This window comes from Rhea pennata, chromosome 10, assembly GCF_028389875.1.
Source record: "Rhea pennata isolate bPtePen1 chromosome 10, bPtePen1.pri, whole genome shotgun sequence".
Lineage (NCBI taxonomy): Eukaryota > Metazoa > Chordata > Aves > Rheiformes > Rheidae > Rhea > Rhea pennata.
Window position 1 is genome coordinate 12,254,115 of NC_084672.1, and position 24,571 is coordinate 12,278,685.

General features: G+C 35.6%; 1 protein-coding gene across 2 annotated transcripts; it reads left to right on the top strand.

Annotated features, from left to right (window-relative positions):
• The first annotated feature begins 1,328 nt into the window (after nucleotides 1-1,328).
• Nucleotides 1,329-24,062, top strand: COPS2 (COP9 signalosome subunit 2). Of its 2 annotated transcripts, none has more exons than XM_062584264.1 (13): nucleotides 1,329-1,434; nucleotides 11,429-11,542; nucleotides 12,636-12,713; nucleotides 13,540-13,665; nucleotides 14,907-15,017; nucleotides 15,170-15,247; nucleotides 16,077-16,251; nucleotides 17,287-17,465; nucleotides 17,604-17,656; nucleotides 19,696-19,793; nucleotides 21,417-21,499; nucleotides 22,636-22,694; nucleotides 23,307-24,062. In XM_062584264.1, exons 1-13 carry the CDS (start codon nucleotides 1,381-1,383, stop codon nucleotides 23,449-23,451), a joined length of 1,353 nt encoding a protein of 450 aa, XP_062440248.1. In that variant the 5' UTR covers nucleotides 1,329-1,380; the 3' UTR covers nucleotides 23,452-24,062. The 2 variants fall into 2 exon arrangements, with proteins under 2 accessions (XP_062440248.1, XP_062440250.1); XM_062584266.1 differs by having other exon boundaries at nucleotides 14,928-15,017.
• Nucleotides 24,063-24,571: the final 509 nt, after the last annotated feature.

A 24,571-nucleotide genomic window follows, 5' to 3' on the forward strand; every position in this document is an offset into this window, starting at 1 on the left:
GGCCGCGGCAGCGCCCGGGCTGGCCCGCGGCCTCGCCTGCGTGAGGAAAACACCGAGTAAATCAGCGATGCTTTCCCCTGTGCGGGAAAATGTGGGATTTCTAATGTGAGATTCTGCCCATTTCCCCTCAAACAAGCTCCTGTTATCCCTCAAGGATAGCGGCTACCGTGAAGTTGGAAGAACCAAACTTTTCACACACGTTTACAAGCTCACTTGTTATTTTACCGTGTATCTTAGCACCCCTAACATTCAACTCACGGAGCTTCAAATGGGGGTACCCGGAAAGGTACAGTGCATTAGGATTTCATTCTTATGGATGAACAAGACCCTCTAAAATAAAAACTTTCTCCCATCAATTGCTTATAAACTTTTCAAAGCTTCATTTTACCCATTCCCCAAATATTAACAAGAAATTAAAGCTTTCCAGGTTGCAAACCAAAGTTGCAGCGTCCAATGTCACATTACTGCACACTCAAAATATGGGTTCAGTTTGGGACATACGTGCCTGATGCATAGGCATACAAGAAATGAACCAAATAACAATTCTGGAACAGAAATTGGGTTTCTAAAGGGCTAAGCAGTGACCACAGAAAGAAAGGACTGTCAGAAACTGTGGCAATGTAAAAAGACCCACTGAAAAATCTCAACCCCCCATCAATACCGCCAGTGCGCCTGGTCACCACTGAGCGCTGCAGCCAGTGCCCGGGTTTTTTTCTTCATTCGCTCGCAGGTAGCAGGTTGTTGCACAGGCAGCTCAGCAAGCTGGTGACTTTGTGCTTTGGGAGACCTGTGTTTCTCACAGTTTAGGCAAGGTGTTTTAAAACCTTAAGACTCATGATGCCATATCTGGAGTAAGCGTGGAGCACACAAGGTGCACGGAAGCCCCAAATGAGGCAAGTAGAACGCACTGATTAAACAGCTGTTGCCAAGATACCAACTAACCAGCAGTTTTTTAAAACTACTTTTACACCCAGAGGTGTCTAAGGGACAAGACGATGGCAGGCAAGCCCGGGCGGGAGCGACGCCCTCGGCACAAACCGCGACCAGCCGCGGCGAGGCCAAGGCAGCGCGGCGGGGGCCAGGCCGGGCCGCGGGCCACCATCCCGCCGCGGTTGCTAAGGGCCCGGTTGCCAGGGGCCCGGTTGCTAGCGGCGGGACAGGAAGCCGGCGGCGGTGCAGCGTGGATTGCGCTCCGTGCGGCCGCGGCGCCGGGCCCGGGAAGGGAAGGGAAAGGAAGCGGGGCGGCACCGGGGTTCCGGGCCGAGCCGAGCCACATTGGGCAGGCGCCGCGCGGGGTTGTGGGAGAAGGGGCGGCTGCGGCACCTCCTCCCGCTCCCGGCCGCCTCCCCTCCCCTCCCCCCCGCCCGTCCGCTGACCAAGATGTCTGACATGGAGGATGATTTCATGTGCGATGATGAAGAGGACTACGACCTGGTAGGGCTGGCGCAGGGGCGGTGGCGGGCCGGCGGGCGGCGGGGCGGGGCGGGGCGGCCGCCGCGGCCCCTCGGGCGCTGCCCCGCGGGGGAGCGCTGACAGGATGAGCTTCCCTCGCCCGGGCGCCCGGGCACCAGGGGGTGCGGGGGCTCCTTTCGGAGCAGGCCCCGCCGCCGCTCCTGCCCCCGCTCCCCCGCGGAAACAGGCCCACCTCAGCCCCGGGGAGTTAGCTAGGCCGCGGGCGAGCCCCTGCGGGCCCGGCGAGCCTGGGCCGCCGGCTGCCGTCCGCAGGGGTCGCGCTGAGGGGGCGGCCCTGGGCCGCCGCCGGGCTCCTCGTGGACGCGGCCGAAGTGGCTGGCACCAAGTGCCTGCCCTCCTCCCCCTCCCCGGCCACGAGGGTCTCTTTAGGGCTGGATGTCAGTCATGTGCTAGCGTCAAACTGAGAGAAAGTGGAGGGAAGAGAAAGAGGAGTGAAGAAAAATGGCCAAACAGTCCATTTCTGATGCCACAAACCAAGAGAGTACTTACTTTTAACTTTCCTGGTACCTAGTCTTACTGGGATTTGGGTTTGTTTTGTTTTGTTTTAATTGTAGGCTTTGTTTTTTGTGTATTGTATCTGGTTATATTTTGTCGTTAGCTTTTGTTCAAAGCTTTGACACCTTGAAAAATGCTGTTTGTAATCAGCAACAGACTAATTTATCCAGGAAAAATTGGGACTACAATGTGATTGTTTTGGTGCAATGCGTCTCTTTAAAATCGTTAAAAGCAGTTTCTTAAAACAAATAAAAACATCTTAGGGGAAGGTTAGTAAACTAAATAGCTGTCATATTTGAACCAAGAAGTGTTTGCTGCACTGTCCAGTTAGAATTCTGTTACTGTTATCTCATATGGTGGCTTGAGATTTTCTTCTTCTTTTGCTTTTCTGAGTCCTGTGTAGGCTTTTAAGAACTGAGACTTCTTAGAAGAGCTTTGTGTGGTTGAGGGGTGATATTCTGTATTTCATTTATTTCAACAAAACTTCTTTCTAATACTTACTAAATGAACCCCAAACACTTTTATTTTTTAGAAGACTTGCTTTATAATGAATAAATCGATTTGATAATCATTGCTACTGAAGAATTAACTTAAAAGACTTGACAAACTTGAAATAGTTTCTGGGCAGTTTTTATTGTGAGCTGCTCAGTATGATTGGATACATTGGACACACAAGTGTCTGGTTTTGGCTTTAACTTTTTAAAGTGATGTAAGAGTGCTTGTCTGACAAATGTGCTTATCTTAGCCTTATGAGCAGTATATGTCAGTATTTCAAGCACTCATTCATTAGCCTACCACTTACCGCTGTGAATGAATTCACAATCTTTTGGAAAAAAAATGTCCTGAATGAAATATACTAAGACTATTAAAAATACTTTGTTTATTATTTGTTGTAATATAAACTTACATTTGTTTTTATTAATGCTGAAATCTATATCCCAATTTAAGATACTATGTTTGTTTTTTCCATGTGATACAATCAAATGAATACAAAACTCAGCAGAATGTGTACAGGATGAGAACTGGAAGTTTAGAGAAACCATTGGAATGACATTTTTTTCAGTATTTAAATCCAGCTGTCTGTATATAAACTGGAATAAGTCAGTACAACTCCAAGCTCACAAAGGTTATGTCATTTTCACTAAGTATTAATTGCTAGTCTGATGCTTTTTCTTCTTTCTGTTGAGTACTTTTTTATCGTAGTAAAAACCTTCCCGAAACTTCTTACATATGGTAAATTTCAGCTGCTGACAGTAGTTACTTTTCGTAGAACACTTTCATCATCATTTAATTACTGTTAACTCAGACCTTTCCAAAATATAAAAATACTGGTCGTAATAATTAGGAACATGTTTGTGTCTTGTTTTCAGTATGTAATTCTCGTGTATCTTTAAAAACAGACTTTTAGATCTAATTTGGATTTATACCAGATGAAAAAGAGCAGAATTTAAGAATAAGGATATTCCAGTTTAACTAGTTTCAGTATTCTTGAACTGACAAACAATTAGATGTTGTTTTTAAATGTCCTTGAGACTGTAATCACAGTGTTCTGCAAACTTTTTGGAAAATAGTTAAACCTTCTCTTAAGATAGGACCTGATTTCTTCTTTTTATGTTGATATAAATCTAACTAAATTAAGAGCAGACTATAAGAGGGTGCATGGTTTTCAATTTCAGTTCAAAGGTTATATTCAGCCTTTTTGAATATAAGGCTGTTCAGGACCGAGTTCAGGACAAAATACTGGGACAAGAATTAGAAACAAAACAGCACATCTCAGTGCTGGTGAGTGAGTATTTTGGAAGGAGGTGGAGATAGAAATTACAGAAACACTCAACAAAAGAAGAAACAGATTACTTGTTTTGTCAGAGAAGTATAGCATAGTGAGCCTCTATTGAGATATCCCAGGGTAATTAGTAACATAAAAATAGTACAAACAAGACTCCTAAAAAGTTTTCATTTCATTAGGTTTTATTAGAAGGGGTTATGTCTGTTCCTCTTTGAAAGTGCTCTTTACCTGCTGATTATGTAGAACCAACCAGTCAGTTACATTTCTTTACATATGCAAATGTTTTGCATTTGAACTGAAATGTGAACTGGAAGGCTGAAGTCCCCTCTCTTTCTCAGTGTTTGTTTTTTGTTTCTTTTTTTTTTTTTTTTTTGTATAATCAGAGTGATTGTTACACTGTGTTAAACAACTGATGGCTACTTGTTTTACAGATCATCATTTACTGTTTCTACTTAGTTTTTCATTGAATCAGGAGTCAAGGAATTTGCATGTAAATGACGTCAGCTGCTCATATAGAAGTTAGCTTTATCTGTTGGAGGTCTTGATATCAGCAGTGAATTTCTTTTATATTTATGGGTGGATGGACCTAGATTCAGAATTTGCTAATAATGTGCATTGTTCACTTTGATTATAACATGGTTTATTCCACTTTATGCTTCAATAAACAGAATAATGTTTTCTAGTCATTATGAAAAACAGTTTTAATTTCTGGGTTGGTGCTGTTAGATGTGTCATATGACTGTGGTGCAGGTTTTCTTACTAATTTCAGCTTGGGGGTAGAGAGGGAGGAAGAGGGAAGGACCATCATAACTACCATCTTTGTTCATAGTCTCAGACAAAAAGCTATGTTTAGAATTGACTTTGAGACTAAACTCAGCCTTTCTCCCGGAGGTGATGCTTCCAGGCACAGTGATTGCACATTAACAGTTGTTGTATTGTACCTTCTTGTGCTTAGTTTTGTTTTAAATATAGAAAAAAAAAGTCTGCAATGTTCTTAATGAGACATGCTACTGTACTCTGAAATTCAATTTCAAAATTAATTTGGAGGAAAGATATCCAAATCTGTTTGCTGAGCAGTTTGATTATACTGCAACAAATATTTGTGTTATGTAGGTACATTATTTCAAGGACTTCGATAGAAGAGTTGTGTATGAATCCTAGCTGTTTTCACTTCAGTGAGATGAAATCACATGTCCATCAGGATCAAGGACATTGTTCAAATATGGAGAAAGTGCTTCTGAATTACGAAGGGTTTTTCCTTTTCAGACAGTGTCAGTATTTGGAAGCATGTAGTCAAACATCTTGTTTCAGGCTCTCAGGAAGACAAGCTTAGTAAATATGAATTGGTTCACTCTTTCTTTCCAACTATAAGAAATATAGTTCAAAAGGAACTTCAAAGGGTATTCCTGTGTACTACCAAACCTGATGAGTAATCTCATCCGTACTTAGTGACATTTTCCTACTTTGTATTGGCAGGCATTTTTAATAGACATGATTGAAATTTTGTGAAGACGTTGTCACCTCTTCCCAATCTTCACATGTCAGTATTGCAATCATTTAAAAATATGCATATATTGTATGCATGAGGGTGATGAGGCTGCAAAAATAAGCATTCAGAATTTGGGCAATACAAAATCAAGATTAGTTTACCCACTTTTTTTTTTTTTTTTTTTTTTTTTTTTACATTTAATTGCATTGGCATATGATTTTTCTTTAATTGAACAAAAACGTGCTTAATAGAGGACATGGGATAAACTGTTCTCTGAATTAATTCCTGCTTAATATGTCGTCAAGATTCAGTGTGTGTCCTGATGCTTTATAAATTCTCTTTTAAGTACCTGTAAGCACAGAATTAGTATATTTTGGGGGTTATTTGGCCCCAAACTGAAACTTGCTTTTGAAATATTACAGTAATGAGCAATAAGTATGAGAATGATTTAGTCTGTAAATTCTTTCCATCTGAAAATTGAAAAGTTTGGTATAAGAGTATTTAGCCCATTTTTAGAACCAAACTTGCCTGGATATGCGATTGAGTGTTAAACAGGAGTAATTTGGATCCCAGTTATCCTAAACTGGATCCTTAGAAAAGGAAGAAACAAAGTTATGTGATTTGCGCAACATTACAGAAGAATTGTATGATAGAGGTGGGAAGAAAAGATATTTCTGTTGGACACTATTTACACATTGTAATACCACGTTTTTCTTTCTGCAGTCTCCTGTCTCATTTCTGTACATCTTTCAACTTCTACATTAAAACAAACAAACAAAACAAAGGGAGAGCGCTGTCTTTCCATGGAAATGTACTGACCCCATTGCAAATCACTGGCAGAACTAGAATCCTGAAGCTGCTTCACAGACTGCTTATTCCCGTTGTCAGTAACTGACTGTTACAAGCCCCTGTGAGAGCCAGCAGGCACTAGGAGGAGATGACTTGCAGCATTAGTGAGTAAGAACAGAAGAGCACAGAGACCTGGAATGTGGAGAAGAAAACTGGGATTCCTAGTGCGTGGTTGAGTGGTTGCAGACTTCTTACACAAATCACACACTTGATTTTACCCTCTCAAACTGTCTCAGTTCTTCTTCCCCTTACTTTTTTGCATTCCAGTCCAGTTGCTTCCTTTATATTTATGTGCATGGTTACCAGTGGCAGAAGCACACAGAAACTTTCCAATGCTTTTTTGTTCTGGTGCTAAGGGGCCCAGTGGTCCAAGAAAAGCAGAGGCAAAGAAAGTTGCACTTAGCACTGGGATGGTGATTGGTTGGGCACTCTTGGTGCCAACACATATGAGCCATATGGAAATAGTGCGTGTTCATTGTGGATGAAACACTCAGGAAGTTTACCTGGCAAGGTAATAGACTAATATATTGAGCAGTTACATTCAGGAGGTTTTCACTTGGCCTCATGTGGGCATTTTTGTGTTAAGAACCCCATACCACTGGTCTCTTGTAAAATATTAGGTCCTTGCTCAAAATCCTAGAATTAGGAGACCTCCTAAATGCCGTAGTAACGAAGTACAGTTAGCTGAATAAAACCAAAGTTTTACCAGACTTATTCTCAGAAACACCTGAACACAGAAACAGTTGAAGTAGTTTGAGATAGCCCAATGGTTGAAGTCTGGTCTTGAAAGTTGTGTTCTATATAGCTACTTTCACTTTTTATTGAAAAAGATTTACAGAGTAGGAGTCCCATGCAAATAGCTGAACTATTGTTATATTCTGTTCTGTATTGCTATACAGAAAAGCAGAAGTTCAGATTACTGCTATGCATTTGATGAAGAGATTAGACAAGGGCTTGCCTAGAAAAGGGCAAGAAAGGAAACGTGAGAATTAGTAACTAGTCAACTGTGGTTTTTACAAAATACTGATTTCTTTGGTTCTGCATGTGTTGGTTAGGTTAGTGTGTCACTCTTCTGCTAGAATGCCACAAACTTACTGTGTCACTGATCATGTTTTGGTGTCCAAGTTCATATACACTATGCTGTCTGTGAGGAGAAGTGCCAGCGCTTTAAGTGCTTTGGATACTCTCTTGAGACCACATTGATTAGGGCTCCTGTTATGGTATTCTGATACCACAGCTGTTTTTTCTCACCCTTCCTGGTCACCTGCTCTGCTGCTATCTCAAGCAGCCTGCGTCTGTGCAACTGTTGGTCTGTTCTCTCAACCATGCCAGGATCAGTCATTGCCAGGACCCACACAGCATATTAGCTCTTCAGTCACTGCAGCCAAGGGAGAAGGGGGTGCCAGGATGAGCAATAAACAGGGCAAAAGAGAATGAGGGAGGGCTGGGTGCTCTTAAACTACCTTTGCTGCTGAAGAAATTGTGAATGGATCCATGTCCTAAATTTCATGATTAAAGCTGGGTGAGATTAATTATCTTCTGTATGTGTTTATTGTAGAAGCTGAGGTTCATTGTTTTAAAACTGTTTACTACACAAAGTGAATTTTTTGAAAACTCAGTATGTAATTCAATAAATATCAGTAAGTTACGTTGAATCTGTGTGGTATTAGTTTAGCTTTTATTAAAATTGTTTGAAAGAATTACATCCCAGTCAGAGTGAGCTACATCAGAAGTTTTATTTCCATTTGAATTGAGCTAGTATGGTATTTTTCTTACCTCAAAAAGCGATGTGATAGAACTGAATTGTTTATAACTGGTTACATTTAGAATTTGGATGTTCGGTGGAACAATACTTAAGTAATATTTTGAGACTTTTTTACATTTTTTTTAAGTTCTTTCTTTTTAGGTTGTACCTAGCCTTTGTAACTTCATGAGTAACAATCAAAAAACCACTTGTGTGTTTCACTCTTCTCAGAAAGGGAAAACTATATCGGTTTCAAAGATGAGCTCTGTATACTCAGACTTCCACTCTGTTTTAATTTATACTGATAGTATTGGTGTTCATTTAAACATTCACCAAAATCTTCATCAAAAAGTTTTAGGGCTGTAACTTTTTATGTCAGCTCAGGCTAAAATATAGCACACAGGTACTTGAAGTTTCAATTATGAGTGTTCTTCACTTTGCAGAATATTAGGTCCAAATGGTGTAGTGGAGATGTTTAGAGTTATGCTGAAATGCTTTTTGTAAACCTGGTATTCTCAACTTAACACAGAATTTTTACTCGTTTTTATTTTGTTACTACATTGGTACTACATTTCACGAAACAAATTTTCTGCATAAAAGCTGTTGCATTGTGGAAGTTTTTCAGACAGGAGGCAGGGGATGGAAAATTAGGGGGAGAAAAGTTTAGGTGTTTGGTATCTGAATCTGGTATTAAAAGAACTTCGAATTTGACTACAATAAAGTTATTTTATTACTTGGTCTTACATTACCTACAAGAATTAAGGGGGTCTTATGCTTTATATATGGGTCTGATCTTTCCAGTCTTACTTGATATTTAGTGCTGAGGTCTCTAAGATGTGTTACATCTGAGCTCTCTGAAAGGGTACAGTAAGGCTAGTTCACGTTGTCATAAGTGTTACTTTTTACATCCAATAAAATGTTTTTGGACGCAGAAAAAATTTCTCTTCCTCAATTTTTTTCTCAGATATACTAAAAGTATTATGGCAAATTAAAATATTATATGGGGTGCCTGAATAGCATTGTAGGTGCCCCCAAACTGAAGTTGCAATGGTAATTTGTTCAGCAGCTTACTACTCATGAAATCTAACCCCTCCAAAATACCTAAAACCTCACCTATCTAGGCATATATCTTAACTCATTATGCCATATTCTCGCTAGGGCAACCTTCATAAATGGAGGTATCCTGCTATTTCAAAAGGGAGTAAACCATGTACTGGAGCAAGCATTTCTTTGATTATGAATTCCAACATGAATTATATCTCTTAAATTGCAAGATATTCAACTCAGGAGTCTCTGTTAGGTGTATTTAGGTCTGTATACCATGAAGAAAAGCAGAATTCCTGAAATAGAGAAGGCCCATCTCCTTGAGAGCTTTGAGTCAGTAACATCATATGAAGCAAATAGGCATCAAATGAAGGTAAAATACAGATGTAGCTGTAGTTAAGTAAAATACTACTTTTGCTGCATTTCAAAGTAATTCTACTAGGAAAAATTGCTCTTTAGACTTAACATTTATTCATTGTTAAATATGAATATTAGTATAAAAATAACTTTATAGGATATTTAAGTAGTGTTGAGGAAAAGTGAGCTGAAAAAAGGCATCCTGCGTAAGTCCACATCCAGACTCATTGCCAGAGCTGAGGTAAAAACCTAGATGTTTTTGGTTTTAGGCTAATAGAGCACACTGCTCCTGAAAAGGAATTAATTTATTTTGCCATCTTTTTATTTTTTACAAATAGGTACTTCATCTCCAAAAAATCCCCTATTGTTCAGATCTCGTATAAACAAAGCATCAGCTGATTACAGGTATCTTAAATGCTGTAATGTTTAAGCTTTCTCAGTGGTTATCTTCATGAGGTACCTGACATGGTACAGCTATTGGCATCTTGCGTATGTTCTTGTAGTTGCTTTATCTCTGGTGGATCGTTAGGGTAAAGAATTTACAAATAAAAGCTAACCAAGATGAAAGTCTTACCAGTGAAATAACATGAGAAGATATTTGCTTCCTGTTTGAAGTTTTCAGTATTAAGTTCTATAGTTCTTTGGGAATTCAGAAAGCAGATTTGTGGAATCCACTAAGCTTTTAAGTCTATTGATTTCATACTAAATAATAATACTTTGAGTAAGTATAAATGCATACTTGAGCAATTCATCTGCACGTGACAAATTGAAACAGAGGTGTTATATACTGGCAGTGTGATCTGAAGGTTGAAAGATAAATGTTTCAAGAATTATTTGAGTCAGTTATAAGTTGCCATAATTAATATTTCCTATTTGAAATTTTAGAAAAGTTATACTTTGAAAGATTCGCTTGCACTATAGGGACAGAGAGCTAATTTTAAAACTTGTTAGGCCTCATCTTTTTTCTGTCCTTTCCATGGTCTTGAAGGACTTTATCATTAGCAAGAGATGAACGAACAAAAAAATAGATGTTTATAGAGCAGAGGAGAAAATGCAGCAAAAGGGGAAATGTCAACTTAAAGAAGGGCACCTAACTATGTATTGTTTGTAGTATTGTAAGGCAAAGTTACTCTGATGACATTAGCTTTGAGGTTTAAACAAATTCTGTTAAACTGTTCACCGATAGTTAAGCACGTTGTTGAGAGAAGTTGGGTTAAAAAAGCAGGGATGTGAAATACTGTGTTTCTTGTAAACTTCAAATAAATTTGTTTATTATTTGGGTTTTGACTTTGTTAGTGTTTGTAATTGTGTAAAATTTGCTGTTTGTCCTACAGCAAAAGAAGATCAAATGCCTAGTTTTTTTCATCAGCAGATGCCCCAGAGTACTTTAAAAAAATAATATTATAATTGGTAGATGTAAATTCTGCAATTTGTTTAGTGCTAGTGTATATTACAAGTAATTATTTGATTAAATTATCTTGTGCCTACACTCCACCCTCCTCCCCTTGGCAGTAACTTTAGTATTCTCCCAATAATTTTCTTCTTCTCAGCAAAGAAGTAACTGGTGTTATCATCATTATTTATTTTTATTATTATTATTTCTATAGACAAGTATGAATCTTTATGATATAAAAAGGGAGATTAGAGATTCATGGAAACTCTTTATACTGTCTGCTGCTGAATCATTACTTGTGTGGCAGCTCAGGGTCTTTTTTTGTGGATAGTGAAAGTCACATAATATATGGTGCCTTTTAGAAGACTAGTGGCCAGTGTATTTGCTCCCCTGTACAAAAATGACATATGCTGTTGGGCAGCTGTTCTTAAACACCAAAATTGGCTAAATTTTAATAATACAATCTGTACTTACCATAAAAACAAAGTCAGTGAAGTTATGAGGGCGTTAGAACTAGAGTTCTTTAGTCCAGCAAGAAATATGTTTGCAGGGAAATGTTGCTAGTCAATGAGATTGATCTGATAATGGGAGAGAAAGATAAAATCATCGATAAGTCCATACATGTTACATGCCTTGAAACTGAAGATTTTATGTTAGTATACCTGCGTTTTGTGTCAGTTTGAGCAATATATCTTACTATGTTCTCTCCATTTTCAGTGAAACATTAAAGGTATTCTAAACTTTTCTTTTTTTCTCTGATATTTATTTGTTTTTCTTCTTTTCCCCATTAAAATTTAGGAATATTCTGAAGACAGTAATTCTGAACCAAATGTGGATCTGGAAAATCAATACTACAATTCCAAAGCTTTGAAGGAAGATGATCCCAAAGCGGCACTAAGCAGTTTTCAGAAGGTTTGCAGTCTTTATGTTCTTTATATTCTTTTATTTGCAGCAGTAGAGAATTGGTAAAAAAAAATTGTATTTAATCCACATTAAAAATATTTGCTTGCCTTTTGAGTTATTTTCTACAACTTTAAGAGTAACGTTTATAGTTTAATTTATTAATGTGCTAAGTTTATATTTAGCTACTTAGATTCCTGACTGATTGCCTTTGCAGGACCACACTTACGAAGCATAAACAGGACCATAGAGTGGTTCTCTTTTATAGCAAAACTGAACTTTTTAATCTTCCAAACTTACTAAGTTAATTAAAGAAGCCTAACAATGTTTTCATGCGTCAAATATAGAAACCAAAGTATTCTTTTTTAAAAATCAAATGGCTTTTTTGCTGATGTCTTACGTAATGCATTATATTTGGTTCACAATCTGACTCCGAAACTTTAAATACATAAATGCTAAGTGACACATCTAGAGACAGTTTCTTGCCTTCACATCAGTTTTAAATGTTCAGTGTTTGCACACTGCCACCAGAAAGCAATATGTTAGCTGTTACTTTTTAAGGTAGAAATAGATTTTTGCATCTTTTGGCTTATTTATTGTACGTAAAAGTATAAATACATTACTTTAAAACTTTCTAAAGTTTTTGCTTACAAAACTTTCTCTTAAGTATGTTACATTAAAGATTGCAGCCTGGAAGTCCTTCTGATATGAGAAGAAATGATAGTAATACAGAAATGTAATTTTTTAAAATAATTTAGGTCTTGTTTTTTATTAAAACTTTTTGTTTGTTTGTGTTCATGGAGTGGCATTAGAGTTTAGTGTTTAATGTTGGATAATAAAAAAAAAAATCTATAAATATCTTTATCAATCTATAATTACCTCCCTTCATCAAGCTAGGTGTCAAAACTAATAAGATTCATACCTCTAACTTTTTCAGTGACATCATGGAAGAGCAGAATTGGAGAACAGTGCATAGTTGAACATTATTGTAAGAAGAAAGCAGGGAAAAAGGCATATATTGGATGTGTATGTTTTAAAAGGGGTACAAATTGATTTACAAATTGAGAAAGGCTTTTATAAGCTTTTTATAATTCTTCTACTTCAGGTTTTAGAGCTTGAAGGTGAAAAAGGAGAATGGGGATTCAAAGCTCTGAAACAGATGATTAAAATAAACTTTAAATTGGTAAGTTACAGCTATCATTTGAGAGTAAATGGCATAAATATGGATTTGGCCCATAGTTCATAAATTATTATTCAAACTTATGACTGTGGTAGCAAAATCTGGCAGGACTTGTTTTATGCAGCCTTTGTGGCTACTGCAGATACGGCAGGGAGATTATGTTATGGTTGCAGATGAAAGGCAAAATGTAAACAAATAGCTGCTGTAGTAGTTGAGATTCTCTGAAAGTCTGAGACTCAGTCCTTGCTGAGGTATCATACCCTAGCTGTTGGTATATTGTATGTGTGAAATCGAAGCTTGTAATATAAATTCAAATACTATCTTTAATCAATTAAAGAAAAAAGATTAAGAACTACTCTTAAAAATACTATTTTATTGGATCATTTATATAAATTTTGGAAATACATTTTTTTTCTTTTTTTAGAACATCTTATATAAACTGAGCATTGTTATGGTATTAATGTTCAGATTTCAGTTAGAATTGCAAACTGCTAACATATGTATATGTATGTAACTCTGTTCCACTGTTCACCAGAACAAATCAATAAAGAATATTTTCATTCTACATATGCAACCATTGCTAACAGTTGTATAGCTGTCTCTATTTTTCTAAATGAGAGAAATTTTTTAAATACCTGTTCTATGGAGTTTTGGTGAAGTTGCTCTGTTTCTCCTGCTTATCAATAAAGCAGCAATGTAAAAGATCCTTATAGCAACCACTACTGCTCAGTCTTTCTATAGTGCTTTAGTTTTTGTATGTGTATTTGCCAAATGTAGTTTGTTTTTTAATCATTAAAATAAAAATTCATAAATTTTTTTTTTCTTATAGACTAACTTTCCTGAAATGATGAACAGATATAAACAGCTATTGACCTACATACGGAGTGCAGTTACAAGGAATTACTCTGAAAAATCCATCAATTCTATTCTTGATTATATCTCTACTTCCAAGCAGGTTAGATCATCGGTTCTTTCATCTGGATGGTTTTCCTCTTCACATTTTTAACTGTGGACTTTCTTTGTTTTTTTGAGCTTATTAGAGAACAGTTACAGTATTAATTTGTTTTCATATGTTTCCCACATTTAATGGATTCTGTGCATAATCACTTTCATAAATTTATGGCTTTTTTGATTAAAGCAGGCTGAATATTGTTTGGCAGTATTGACCTAGGATATCCATGCTGTAAAGTTTCCTTTTTTAGCATAGTATGTGCGATATCAAGTGTAATTTGTTATTAAGTAATCCATTTTACTTTCAAAATTCTGCAATGACGTGTTGGTGGTAGTTGTCATAGAAGCTTTACAGATGGTCAAAAGCTTCCCTAACTGACTGCCTGGAGATAGCACCAGCATATGGAGGATTGTTGGTCTTTGGCAATGACTCTTGTGCCATTATCACTATCCCTCCTGTCCTGCCAGCTATAGGAAGGCAAAGTTTAATAGATGGATGACACTACCCTCAGATCTAACTGGCTTGAACTTAAACCTTATGGGCAGAGTTGAGTGTGTGTAGTCTAAAGCCACCTGGAACCAGACCTGCAGGGATGATTTGGAAATTTTAAGTTAATGTATAGCTGCAGATCTGTTATCCCTACTACCAAAAAGAACAACGGCCATAAACAATACTAGTGCAGTCTCTGTAGAACTTTTGTTCAGTGTTATACTTAGTACTTTGATTTCTATTTTGGCTGTTATATTTCATTTTTTATGCAAGGATCTCTTTTTTTATGCAAGGAAATAGTTTGATGCACTCAAGTTTTTAGCTTTGTTTCATGCACTGTTGGTAGTATAGAAAAGTATCTTCCTTTGACCATTTTTTTGGGGGTAAATCTTACTCTTTTATACTTTTTGATATGTAAATCTTTGCTTTTTTGTTTTTCTTAAGTAGCATTAGTGTTGTCTATTTGTGTTTGCTTTGTGTTACATAAGATAAGGATTTTCTTATTACTTGTAGAAGATGGACAGGTGGCTTTCATTTGTCACCAGCACGCTTTTTAATGATAATATCTATTTCATATAAAAAGAACAAGCATACCTTGATTTGTTATTTTAGAAGCTATTTTTACAATTTAATAGCAGACATTCAGTAAGATGCAGATTTCTCTATCGTTCTTGTTTTGAAGTTCAAACATGCAGTTTTAAGTTTGTTCAGATTGATTTCATTAACAGGTACAAATTTGCTGTTTACAATTATAGAATTCTGATTTTTTATGTCAGATGGATTTGCTTCAGGAATTCTATGAAACAACACTTGAAGCTCTGAAAGATGCTAAGAATGATAGATTGTGGTTTAAGACAAACACAAAGGTAAAATATATATAACTCATTATATTTTGCTTCTGTTTTTGATACCTTCAACTAAACCCTATAAGCTATGAAATCTTAATAGACTTTAATACTTCAGCTCTTTTTTTCTTTTTTTTCTCTCTCTCGTTTTTTTTTTTTTTTTTCTTTTATAGCTTGGCAAATTATATTTAGAACGAGAAGAATATGGAAAGTTACAAAAGATTTTGCGCCAGCTGCATCAGTCATGCCAGGTAACTTTATACTCTAAATCAGTGTACCTTAGTAAACAACATTGATTTTTGACATCTGTTGCTGGCCTTTATAGGCACACTGTAGAGTTTTAGCACAGAAGAAATCCTGTGCTTGCTTTCACTTGCTATCTACTTGATCAAATGAGCTAAAAATGATAAAAGTGTTTTATTCCTTGGCAAAAAATGATTTAAAAAATGCACAAGTAGTGACTGAATAAGTTTCTTTTTAGTCAAGTGCAAGAATGAACAGCACATGTGAACCATTTAAAAGTATAGACATGTATTTTACAAGGCAATGAAGATTCCAGTGAGCTTTAGTCAAAGCTGAGACATACAGTTGTCCCCCTTTGGAAAGAACGAGGGCGAAATTAAGCCATACAGCCTGCTGTGCTTTTTTTTGTGCCCTCTTTTCCTTATCTGGCATATTGAAAATGGCTTACAAATATCTGGGAAATGGTTTTGTTACAAGCATCATATATATTATCTATCTATCTATCTATATATATATATATATTCAGTCATCATATTTGTATACTGAGAGGGGCTTTTTTCTAAAGGAGAGTGGAAAAGTATAAAGGGCAAATTTCTGGTAGTAATTATAGTGAAAAGTTTTAATTAGACAAAAATGATGATGTGTTAATAAATGGCTTCAGAATTTTGTCTATGGTAAGTTTCTTGAGTTTTCTGTTTATAACTATATCAAAATTAAAAATGTTAGGAATATCTTTTTCTGACAGGACATTTCTGAGAGTATTTCATAATCAATGTGTAAAGCTGAAATCATTGTTCTCTTAAAATTTCACAGTATTTATTACTTAATCTATCCTAGACTGATGATGGCGAAGATGATCTAAAAAAAGGTACTCAACTATTGGAAATCTATGCTTTGGAAATTCAAATGTATACAGCACAGAAAAATAACAAAAAGCTTAAAGCACTATATGAACAGTCATTGCACATCAAGTCAGCCATTCCTCATCCACTGATCATGGGAGTTATCAGAGGCAAGTTAATACTGAACTTCTCATTTAACTTCTGTTGCATAGATTAGTTTCCTGAAAATCTCATAATATTTTTTTCAGTTTCAACTATAAAACATTGCAGGAGATCCTTTATGTTCAGAGTCAGCCAAACCCTATGTGAATAAGAGACTATGAATGCTGTCACTACAGTTTTGTCATTTAATGTTTACCTCCTCTAGGACTTTGACGTTGCTGCTCTGGTCCCCAAGCAGCAGGTACACAGTGGGATAGTTGGCTAAATGTGGCAAAGGAAAGAAGCAGTAGAAGAAAGGGGGAAGACATGAGCTTCCTGACACCATGGCAGGCAACAAAGGATAAATACACAAGGCTTGATAGGGCTGCTAGTGGAAGGGACTGTTGTTTCTGTAGCCTACTTTTTTAAAATTTGTGCTTGATGTGTCACCTTACTAAAATTCATTAGGAATAGAAGAGCTTTACGATGTATTGAAAATATAATTTATTATCTCTAGTGGAAACACGCTGCATGTCTTGAAAACGCCTTTTTCCAGAACGTTGTTGTGCCTTCTTTCTTCTTTTGGTGTAGGCAGTTGCACAGAAGGTCAGGCACCAGTAGATACTTAAGAAATAAAGGATGAACAGTACTTCTCAGTTTATTTTCAGTGTAGTTTTACTCAAACTATATAGGGAAGATTTCATAAATATAGTCTATATAGTCTATAAGTCTATTATCTTTGAGGTTTGAGATAAATTCCATTTGAATTTTAAGTATTTTAACATAAAGTTAAAATAATTATTGGCTGCAAGGATTGGTGTTCTTTTAGATTCATAGTGTAGGTTGGGTTTTGTTTTGTCATCTTTGGAATGGGTTTATTCAAATGGCAAAGCTGTATATGCAAGCTCTAGTGCTTTTTCTAGTGGTTTTAGAGAATGAAAAGACTCCTTGAAAATATTCCAGTAATCTGTTTAGAAATAGCGTGGAACTTCTGAGTACAATTATTCTAGTCAGCAACAAGCACGCAGTGTTCCTTTTTGTTTCATCCTGTGTTTTCTTTTCAGAATGTGGAGGCAAAATGCACTTAAGAGAAGGAGAGTTTGAAAAGGCACACACTGATTTTTTTGAAGCGTTTAAGAATTATGATGAATCAGGGAGCCCCAGAAGAACAACTTGCTTAAAATACTTGGTCTTAGCAAACATGCTGATGAAATCTGGAATTAATCCATTTGACTCTCAGGAGGTACTTTTATAAATATGATTAAGTCACTTTTTAGTTACTGCTTTTTTTAAGCATTGATAGAGAAGTTACCCCCCACCCCCCAAAAAAGGAAAAAATTTAAAATGTAAACATGCATATTGTGCTTTCTGTTCTTTGTAGGCTAAACCATACAAAAATGATCCAGAGATTCTAGCAATGACGAATTTAGTAAGGTAAGATGGTAAATTTTCCGGAGAAAAAGAAAAATGTAGTAACCAAACCAGGATACTGGTTTTCTGCTTTTTTTTTTCTTTGCTTTCTGCTTTGGTGAATTTCTTCTACAACGGCAAAAAGATCACATTTTTTCCCTAAAAGAAAGTTCTCTCTCCTAATATTGCACCTGGTCTGTAGTGTTTGGCTGATTATTTATGAGAAACTGAGATAATTGACATCTCATACCAAAGCCAATGGAATAATTGGATGCATTGATATTTCATGATTACTAAAGGACTTTCATAACATAGGAATATGAAATGAAATTCACAAGCAGTCTCCCTCAAAATATGTGAATATTTTGATGCCTCAAAATCTCTCTCAAATATGTGAAGATCAAAAGAATGCTTCATTGCCTCTTACAAGCAAATGTGAAGCCGGAGCTTTTTGGGTATTTAGATTATCAGACAAACTGAAGTGGACTAAGACAGTCTATGTATTCTGTGCTATGAGGCCAACTTTTTCTGTCCACTCTATCCTGCCTTTGCATTAATAAGTAAGAGAGCAATGCTTAAGAAACTTCCCATCTTTTCATTATATGTGAAGTAATATGTGCTTACATTTTGAAATACACAGTTAAAGTCATTTTGGAACAAACCTTGCTTTGAGATTACTATGGTGCTGCACCATTGTACGCACACAAATCATTTCTAAAAAAGAGAATGCTTGTCCATTATTGACATAATAATGAATACATGATTTGGCAGTTTATTAAGAAACTATTTCCAATAATTCCAATTTAGACATGTCTATTCTAATTTACTAATTTACATAGCTTCATGTGAATTTGAGGCAGAAGGAACTCCAGATGGCCTTACCCAGTCTGATTTTATTCATGCTCCTAATTGATATCGTTTATCTTGACATTTGAGTATAACGGCTTTTTTTAAATTAATAATGCAATTAAAACAGTGTAGATAAGAAGGTTGCAGAAGATAAAATCAGTTCCAGAAATTACAGCTGTGTTTTTAATTCTTCCTATACTCTACATTGGGCACTTGAATGCTTTGCATATTGTAAGGAGAGACTTTGGGAATAAACAATAAACTATACTTAATTGAATTTCTGTTTAATTATGAAGTAAAATTTATTGGTTCCATGTGATACAGTCCTCTCCACTGTTGTAAGTCCATTTATAGACTCTATTTATAAACATCCTAAATTTAACTAATTTTTTTTCTTGCTGCTTTTACAGGATGTCTTTCTTGACTGTTTAAGAACAAATTAAAAATGTACAGTGACTAAGAAGGAGAAATAGATGTTGTTTTTAAAATATTCAGTGTAGCTTAATGTAGCTAAATTACTATGTAAACTTCATTACTTAGTATATAGTCTCTGTAATGACTGGCTGTCCCCGTAAGAAAAGATAATATATTTGATTTGTAAGACCATTATGTTTAAGAAAATGGTCTTGTTTTAGGAGCTATTATCACTTGTATTTGTAAATGATACTGCAGTACTACTACTGAACAATAATTGATGTCCAAACCCATCTTTGTTTTGTAACCTTTATTTAAATAGCAATCTTAAGTAGTTAAATAATTTTATGAATACTAAGAATAAACTATAAATCTGAAAAATAATGTTATACCAAAATTACTCTCAATTAGTCCAGAAAGTCAACATTTTTTTAGAATTCAACTTTCTAGAAGCAGCAGCAACAAAAACCCTCTTGATCCCTTTTCTCTATTTGTTACATAAAATATGGCTTTATTAAGCCAAAATTTGAGTAATAATGCTGTGCAAAATTGGCTATTTTTAGGGTTTTGTGTTTTTTTTTAATAATAGCTTTTTAAAGTATAAATGGTTTGAGACCAGTGCACACTTGCAAAGGAACTAACTGATCATTCTAAACTTCTGCATATGCTAACAAAACATGAATTACGAGAAAGATCTTTTCTGTGGCATCTCATTGAAAATGGCTTTTCCTTATGAAGATTATAGAGAACAAAGTCTTGTTACTTTTAAAAATGCGAATCCAATCTTGTATTTTCTGAAGTGCCTATCAGAACAATGACATCACTGAATTTGAGAAGATTCTGAAAACAAATCACAGCAACATCATGGACGATCCCTTCATAAGGGAGCATATTGAAGGTATTTTCACGGGCTCTTTTAATCTTTTCTTTTCTCTGCTTGTTATGATGTATTTTTTAAGATTTATTTTCTCTGTGTTGAGTATTCTTTGTAATTATTGCTTACAGACAATTCTTTTACTGTTTTCTAAGTTCTCCGGGACTTAGGGCCAGCATCCATCCTGGCAGGTAGAATGACTGCTAAGAATTGCAGGAGTTACGAAAGTTCTTGCAAGAATGGATGTTCTAAGATAATGTCTACTGCGATGTCATAAAACATTTAACAAGATACACAATCGTAATGTGTAGGTTGAAAACAAAGTTTGGATTTGTAGAACCTCTATGTAGTAAAACAGGAGAACACAGTAATATGTGTTCATTAATTCCATTAACAGTTAGATGAAATAAAGTCTCCTCTTTGGTTTGTCATTTATAGGAGAGTTTAAGTCTCTTGACTTGCAGGTAGTGTCCAGTTTTTCAGATGACTACTGTTGATTCATCAAGAATAAGACTTACTTGGCATTGCCAGCTCAATTAGCTGGATGGCTGCATGAAAGAAGAGAGTTAAATCCAGGGAGCTGGTTTTATACTACTTGTGTGTAAAAGAGAAGATGGCAGTCAGCAGAGGAAACTAAATATAACCCCGCTATTGCTGTTACATGTTGACTACTGGTAAACTTCAAAGTCTGGTAGGGAAGACTGTAAGATTAGAGGGATAGGTGCTTAAGGAGGACAGAATGACAGTAAAAATGGAAAGCAAGAGAAGGAGGACTGGTGAACCTAAGCACTGGAGAGACTTTAACTTGGTATATGACATTGGCTGCCAGTAACACGCAGGGGGAAAAAGACATTCTCAGCTTTTTCACTGCCTACTGCAATGGAATGTGTGTTCATGATTTTAATGTTTATACATCTTGCTTAGTTGTTTTAGTGTAATTAGTTTTATTGAGATACGTAATCCAGTCTTCACTATTAGTTTTCATTAAGTGAACAATGCTTGTGTAACCTGTTAGATCCAGCTCCTTTTCTGCTAATTTACAGTGTTAATATAGGCTTTCATTTTATAGTACTTTAATAATGTGAAAATTACTAAAACAGCTGCTCTGCCTTAACTAAGAAAAATCAGCCACTTCATGCAGACCCTGTTTTATAACGCTTCTTCAGTTCCTCATCATAATTATTCCATTAGACTCTGAACTTCAACTTGAAATGTGAATATACCCCATGAAGTTAATTCTGTGCAGGCTTAAGTTTCAGGGCCTTAGAAATATCTCTTCTCACTTTTGTTTAAGGCAAGCATTACAACCATGAATTGAAGGGGCAGGCATACTGTGCAGTGGTCTGTATGATTTATCCAGTTAATTTGAATAATTTAAATTTCAACAGGGAATACATTGCTCCAGGTTTATACATCAGCTTTATCTGTCCATCTTCAGAATTACACATTGTTAAACTATGACAGGAAAAAAGAGGATTTATTTATTTTGTTTTACTCAGTCACCGAATGTGAAACTAATGTGAAACTACTCACTGCCTTAAAAGGTCATGGTAGTTAGGGTATGGAAAGATACAAAGATGGAACTGTATTGCATCTTTATTTCAGTACTGTTATTTTTACAGTATTTATTTCTTTCTTCTCTTGCAGAGCTTTTGCGAAACATCAGAACACAAGTGCTTATAAAATTAATTAAGCCTTACACAAGAATACATATTCCTTTTATTTCTAAGGTACATACCAATGGAGCCTTGCATTTGCCTAAGTAAATGATTGATTGTGAATAAACAACTCTTAAATAAATGAAACAGTTGGCGCAATAGAAGATCTAAAATATAATGTAAACTATAATGTAGTGCTGATGCACTGCTGATGCCTTTGCAGTACAAAAATGTAAATGTCAGGTATCATCTCAATGCTTTTTAATGATGCATTTCTAAAGTACTCAATTATTGTATTCTACTTGGTGCAGAAAAGCACTTTTCTGAAGAGAAATGTAGAAATTAAAATTTGAAATTTGCATAATTCCTAACTACGCAACTTTTTAATGGACATGAAATTTCAAATTTTAATCTCTCTTGTTTAAAAAATACCTTCAAATGTCTGTCTTGTAAGAATTACAGAATTCTGGTATAGAACAAATGGATTACAAGGCAAAACCACTGATTACATTCTCTAATCAGAAAAAAACAAAAGCAAAAACCAGTAAATGACAATAGAACTGCTTTCATCTCCTGTGAGTCTTTTTCAAGTCTCTGATTTTTCTTGCAAAAATTGATAGCATTTCTAAATATATTATTAAGTATTAGAGAAGCCCAATTTCTGTATTTATCATGTAAAAACATACTATAAATGTTTTTAGATCTCTTTTTGTGTAATAGAGATCTGTACGCTTTGGGGCGTGGGATGGGAGAATGGAAAAGAACATAGCCTTAACATTTGCAGAACTTACTTGAGCTAGTTGTTCCATTTAGCTCTCTGAACGGTTTTAAATATGGGCCCATTCTTTTCTGATGATTATAATCTCATTTTATATCCAGACCTTTTTTGTTTGTTTGTTTGTTTTGTGGGGTTTTTGTTGTTGTTGTTGTTTGGTTTTTTTCCCCCAATAGAGTCAGCAAAGAAACTCCTTTCAGGAGCTTCCAAAATTTTGCTTTAGTCTTTTCAGCCTTTCCTGAGAGGTTATTGATCTCTTTGCTCATTGACAATATATACTTTGTGTGGAGTTCTTCCGCTTGGCAGATCATTATTGATTTCATACATTCTAAAATACGAAATAGAAATCAAATCAAACTCTGTGCATAAAAATAAAGATTGGAAGGATTTAAGTTGCAAAAAATAGTAATATGATGATTTTTTTTTCTTTTAGGAGTTAAACATAGATGTAGCTGATGTGGAAAGCTTGCTTGTGCAGTGCATATTGGATAAGTATGTACTTTCTTAGTTCTGGTCATTATTTGCTTTAAAATAAACTATACAAGAAACAGCAACAATATTTTTGTATGTAGTGAAAATACCATTTGATTTTAAAATCAAAAAGTAATGATGCTGAATTTATTGGTTGAGTTTGCTTGCCTTAGGAACAGTCTAATATATTTGTAAGATGTGAGCAAATAGGGTTATACAGAGAGATTGAGTGGCACATATTTACATTAATTTTGAATTTTGTAATAAATTACTTACTAAATCTTTATATTTCATGATCCATTGTCTTAAAAGAACTATTAACATTAAATTGCTTAAGATTTTATATGTAGGTTGTAGATAAGCATAGGTATAGGTTATTAAATAAAATACATATATATATTCACTAAATCAGTTAATTTGATTTCCAGTCATGATGGCAGCTAAATAAGCAGTACTACAGGGACAACATATAATAGAAGGGAATAGTATATTATAAAACTGAAAAATTCTGAAATGGATTCTGCATCATGTTTTGTATAAGAAGATCTCTTATTTTACCTCTGATTTATTATTAGTTTCTATTTCCATGTGCATTAGAGATTTATATTTATTTATTTGATTATTTGTTTATAGCACTATACATGGCCGAATTGATCAAGTCAACCAGCTCCTTGAACTGGATCATCAGAAAAGAGGCGGTGCACGGTATACTGCATTAGATAAATGGACCAACCAACTAAATTCTCTCAACCAGGCTGTAGTCAGCAAGCTGGCCTAACAGAAAACAAGCTTTTACAAAACTTACCTAAGGCAACAGTGCAGTGATGTAAACCTTAAAAGAACTGGGAATGGCAAAACTACTGTCGGTTGGTGTGCCCTGAAATTATTGGAGTTATGGCAGAAGTGCTTTTTTGATCAGCTGGTTTGTGTTTTGCTGCTGCATTTATCCCAAGAAAAACAGCTTTAATCTCCAGAAGAAAACCAAAATGCCACGGGATTTATGCTGTATTGACATCTTGCCCTAAACATACAACATCATAGTAATTTGTCAAAGGGCAATTAATGACCAGAGAGAAGATTTTTGTCATGATTTTAAATACACTGACACGTTACTGTTGGTTAAATTTAAACATGTTTTACCTGCAGAAATTCTCTCACAGAAATAACCTGCAATAACTTGAAATGCATACCCTTTTGAACACTTCCTTTTCTCATGTATAAATTGAAATGTTTGCTGCATTTTGCAAAATGTCAATTCTCCAAAAATGTGTCCGTATATTTCTGTACCTGCAGTGTAGTAAAGGTTTAGAAGAAACCCCATAATTATAGTGGCATACTGTCACTTTAGGTTTCAAGCAGCAAAATAAACAGTGCAGTTCAGAAATTGTACAGTTTGTTTCTTGATGTGCTTTCATTATACTTGATTTTTACTTTCGGTATTTTAAGAAAATATGTACTACTTCATCCTCACCTTACTAGTGAAGGATAATGTGGAGATTTTAGAACTAAACCTTGGTATGCTTTTGATTTTTTTTCTTAAAGTGGTAATCACAAATACTTAGATTAAAACCTGACATCTAGCCATCATGCTGACTAATTTTATCTTGCCAGAAACCAAGCTCTTACCAGTCCATCTAGTTGATACTGGTAGGTATTTGGCACTTCCCAGGAATATGCTCTTGGTTTTGATTCTTATATTTTAAGAATACAGGTTTGTCAGGCAATACTTTGGGAGTAGAAACGTGGACCCTAATTGTTTGACTCTCTCTTTGATTAATTTGGTCAGGTTGTGGTCCTTTTCTTGACTCGAATTCTGTGTGAATAGAAACACAGGTTTTGAAAGCAACAGAAGCATTTCTGCGCTATGGGTACAGAGTGGGGACTAAGTACAGTGACAG

What these genes read in the sequence shown, in the direction of transcription:
- COPS2 (XM_062584264.1), top strand. Translation starts at nt 1,381, where the DNA reads ATGTCTGACATGGAGGATGATTTCATGTGCGATGATGAAGAGGACTAC. An exon ending in CACTAAGCAGTTTTCAGAAG is followed by an intron (nt 11,543 to 12,635) that starts GTTTGCAGTCTT and finishes CTTCTACTTCAG; the next exon opens with GTTTTAGAGCTTGAAGGTGA. An exon ending in GATCATGGGAGTTATCAGAG is followed by an intron (nt 16,252 to 17,286) that starts GCAAGTTAATAC and finishes TTTTCTTTTCAG; the next exon opens with AATGTGGAGGCAAAATGCAC.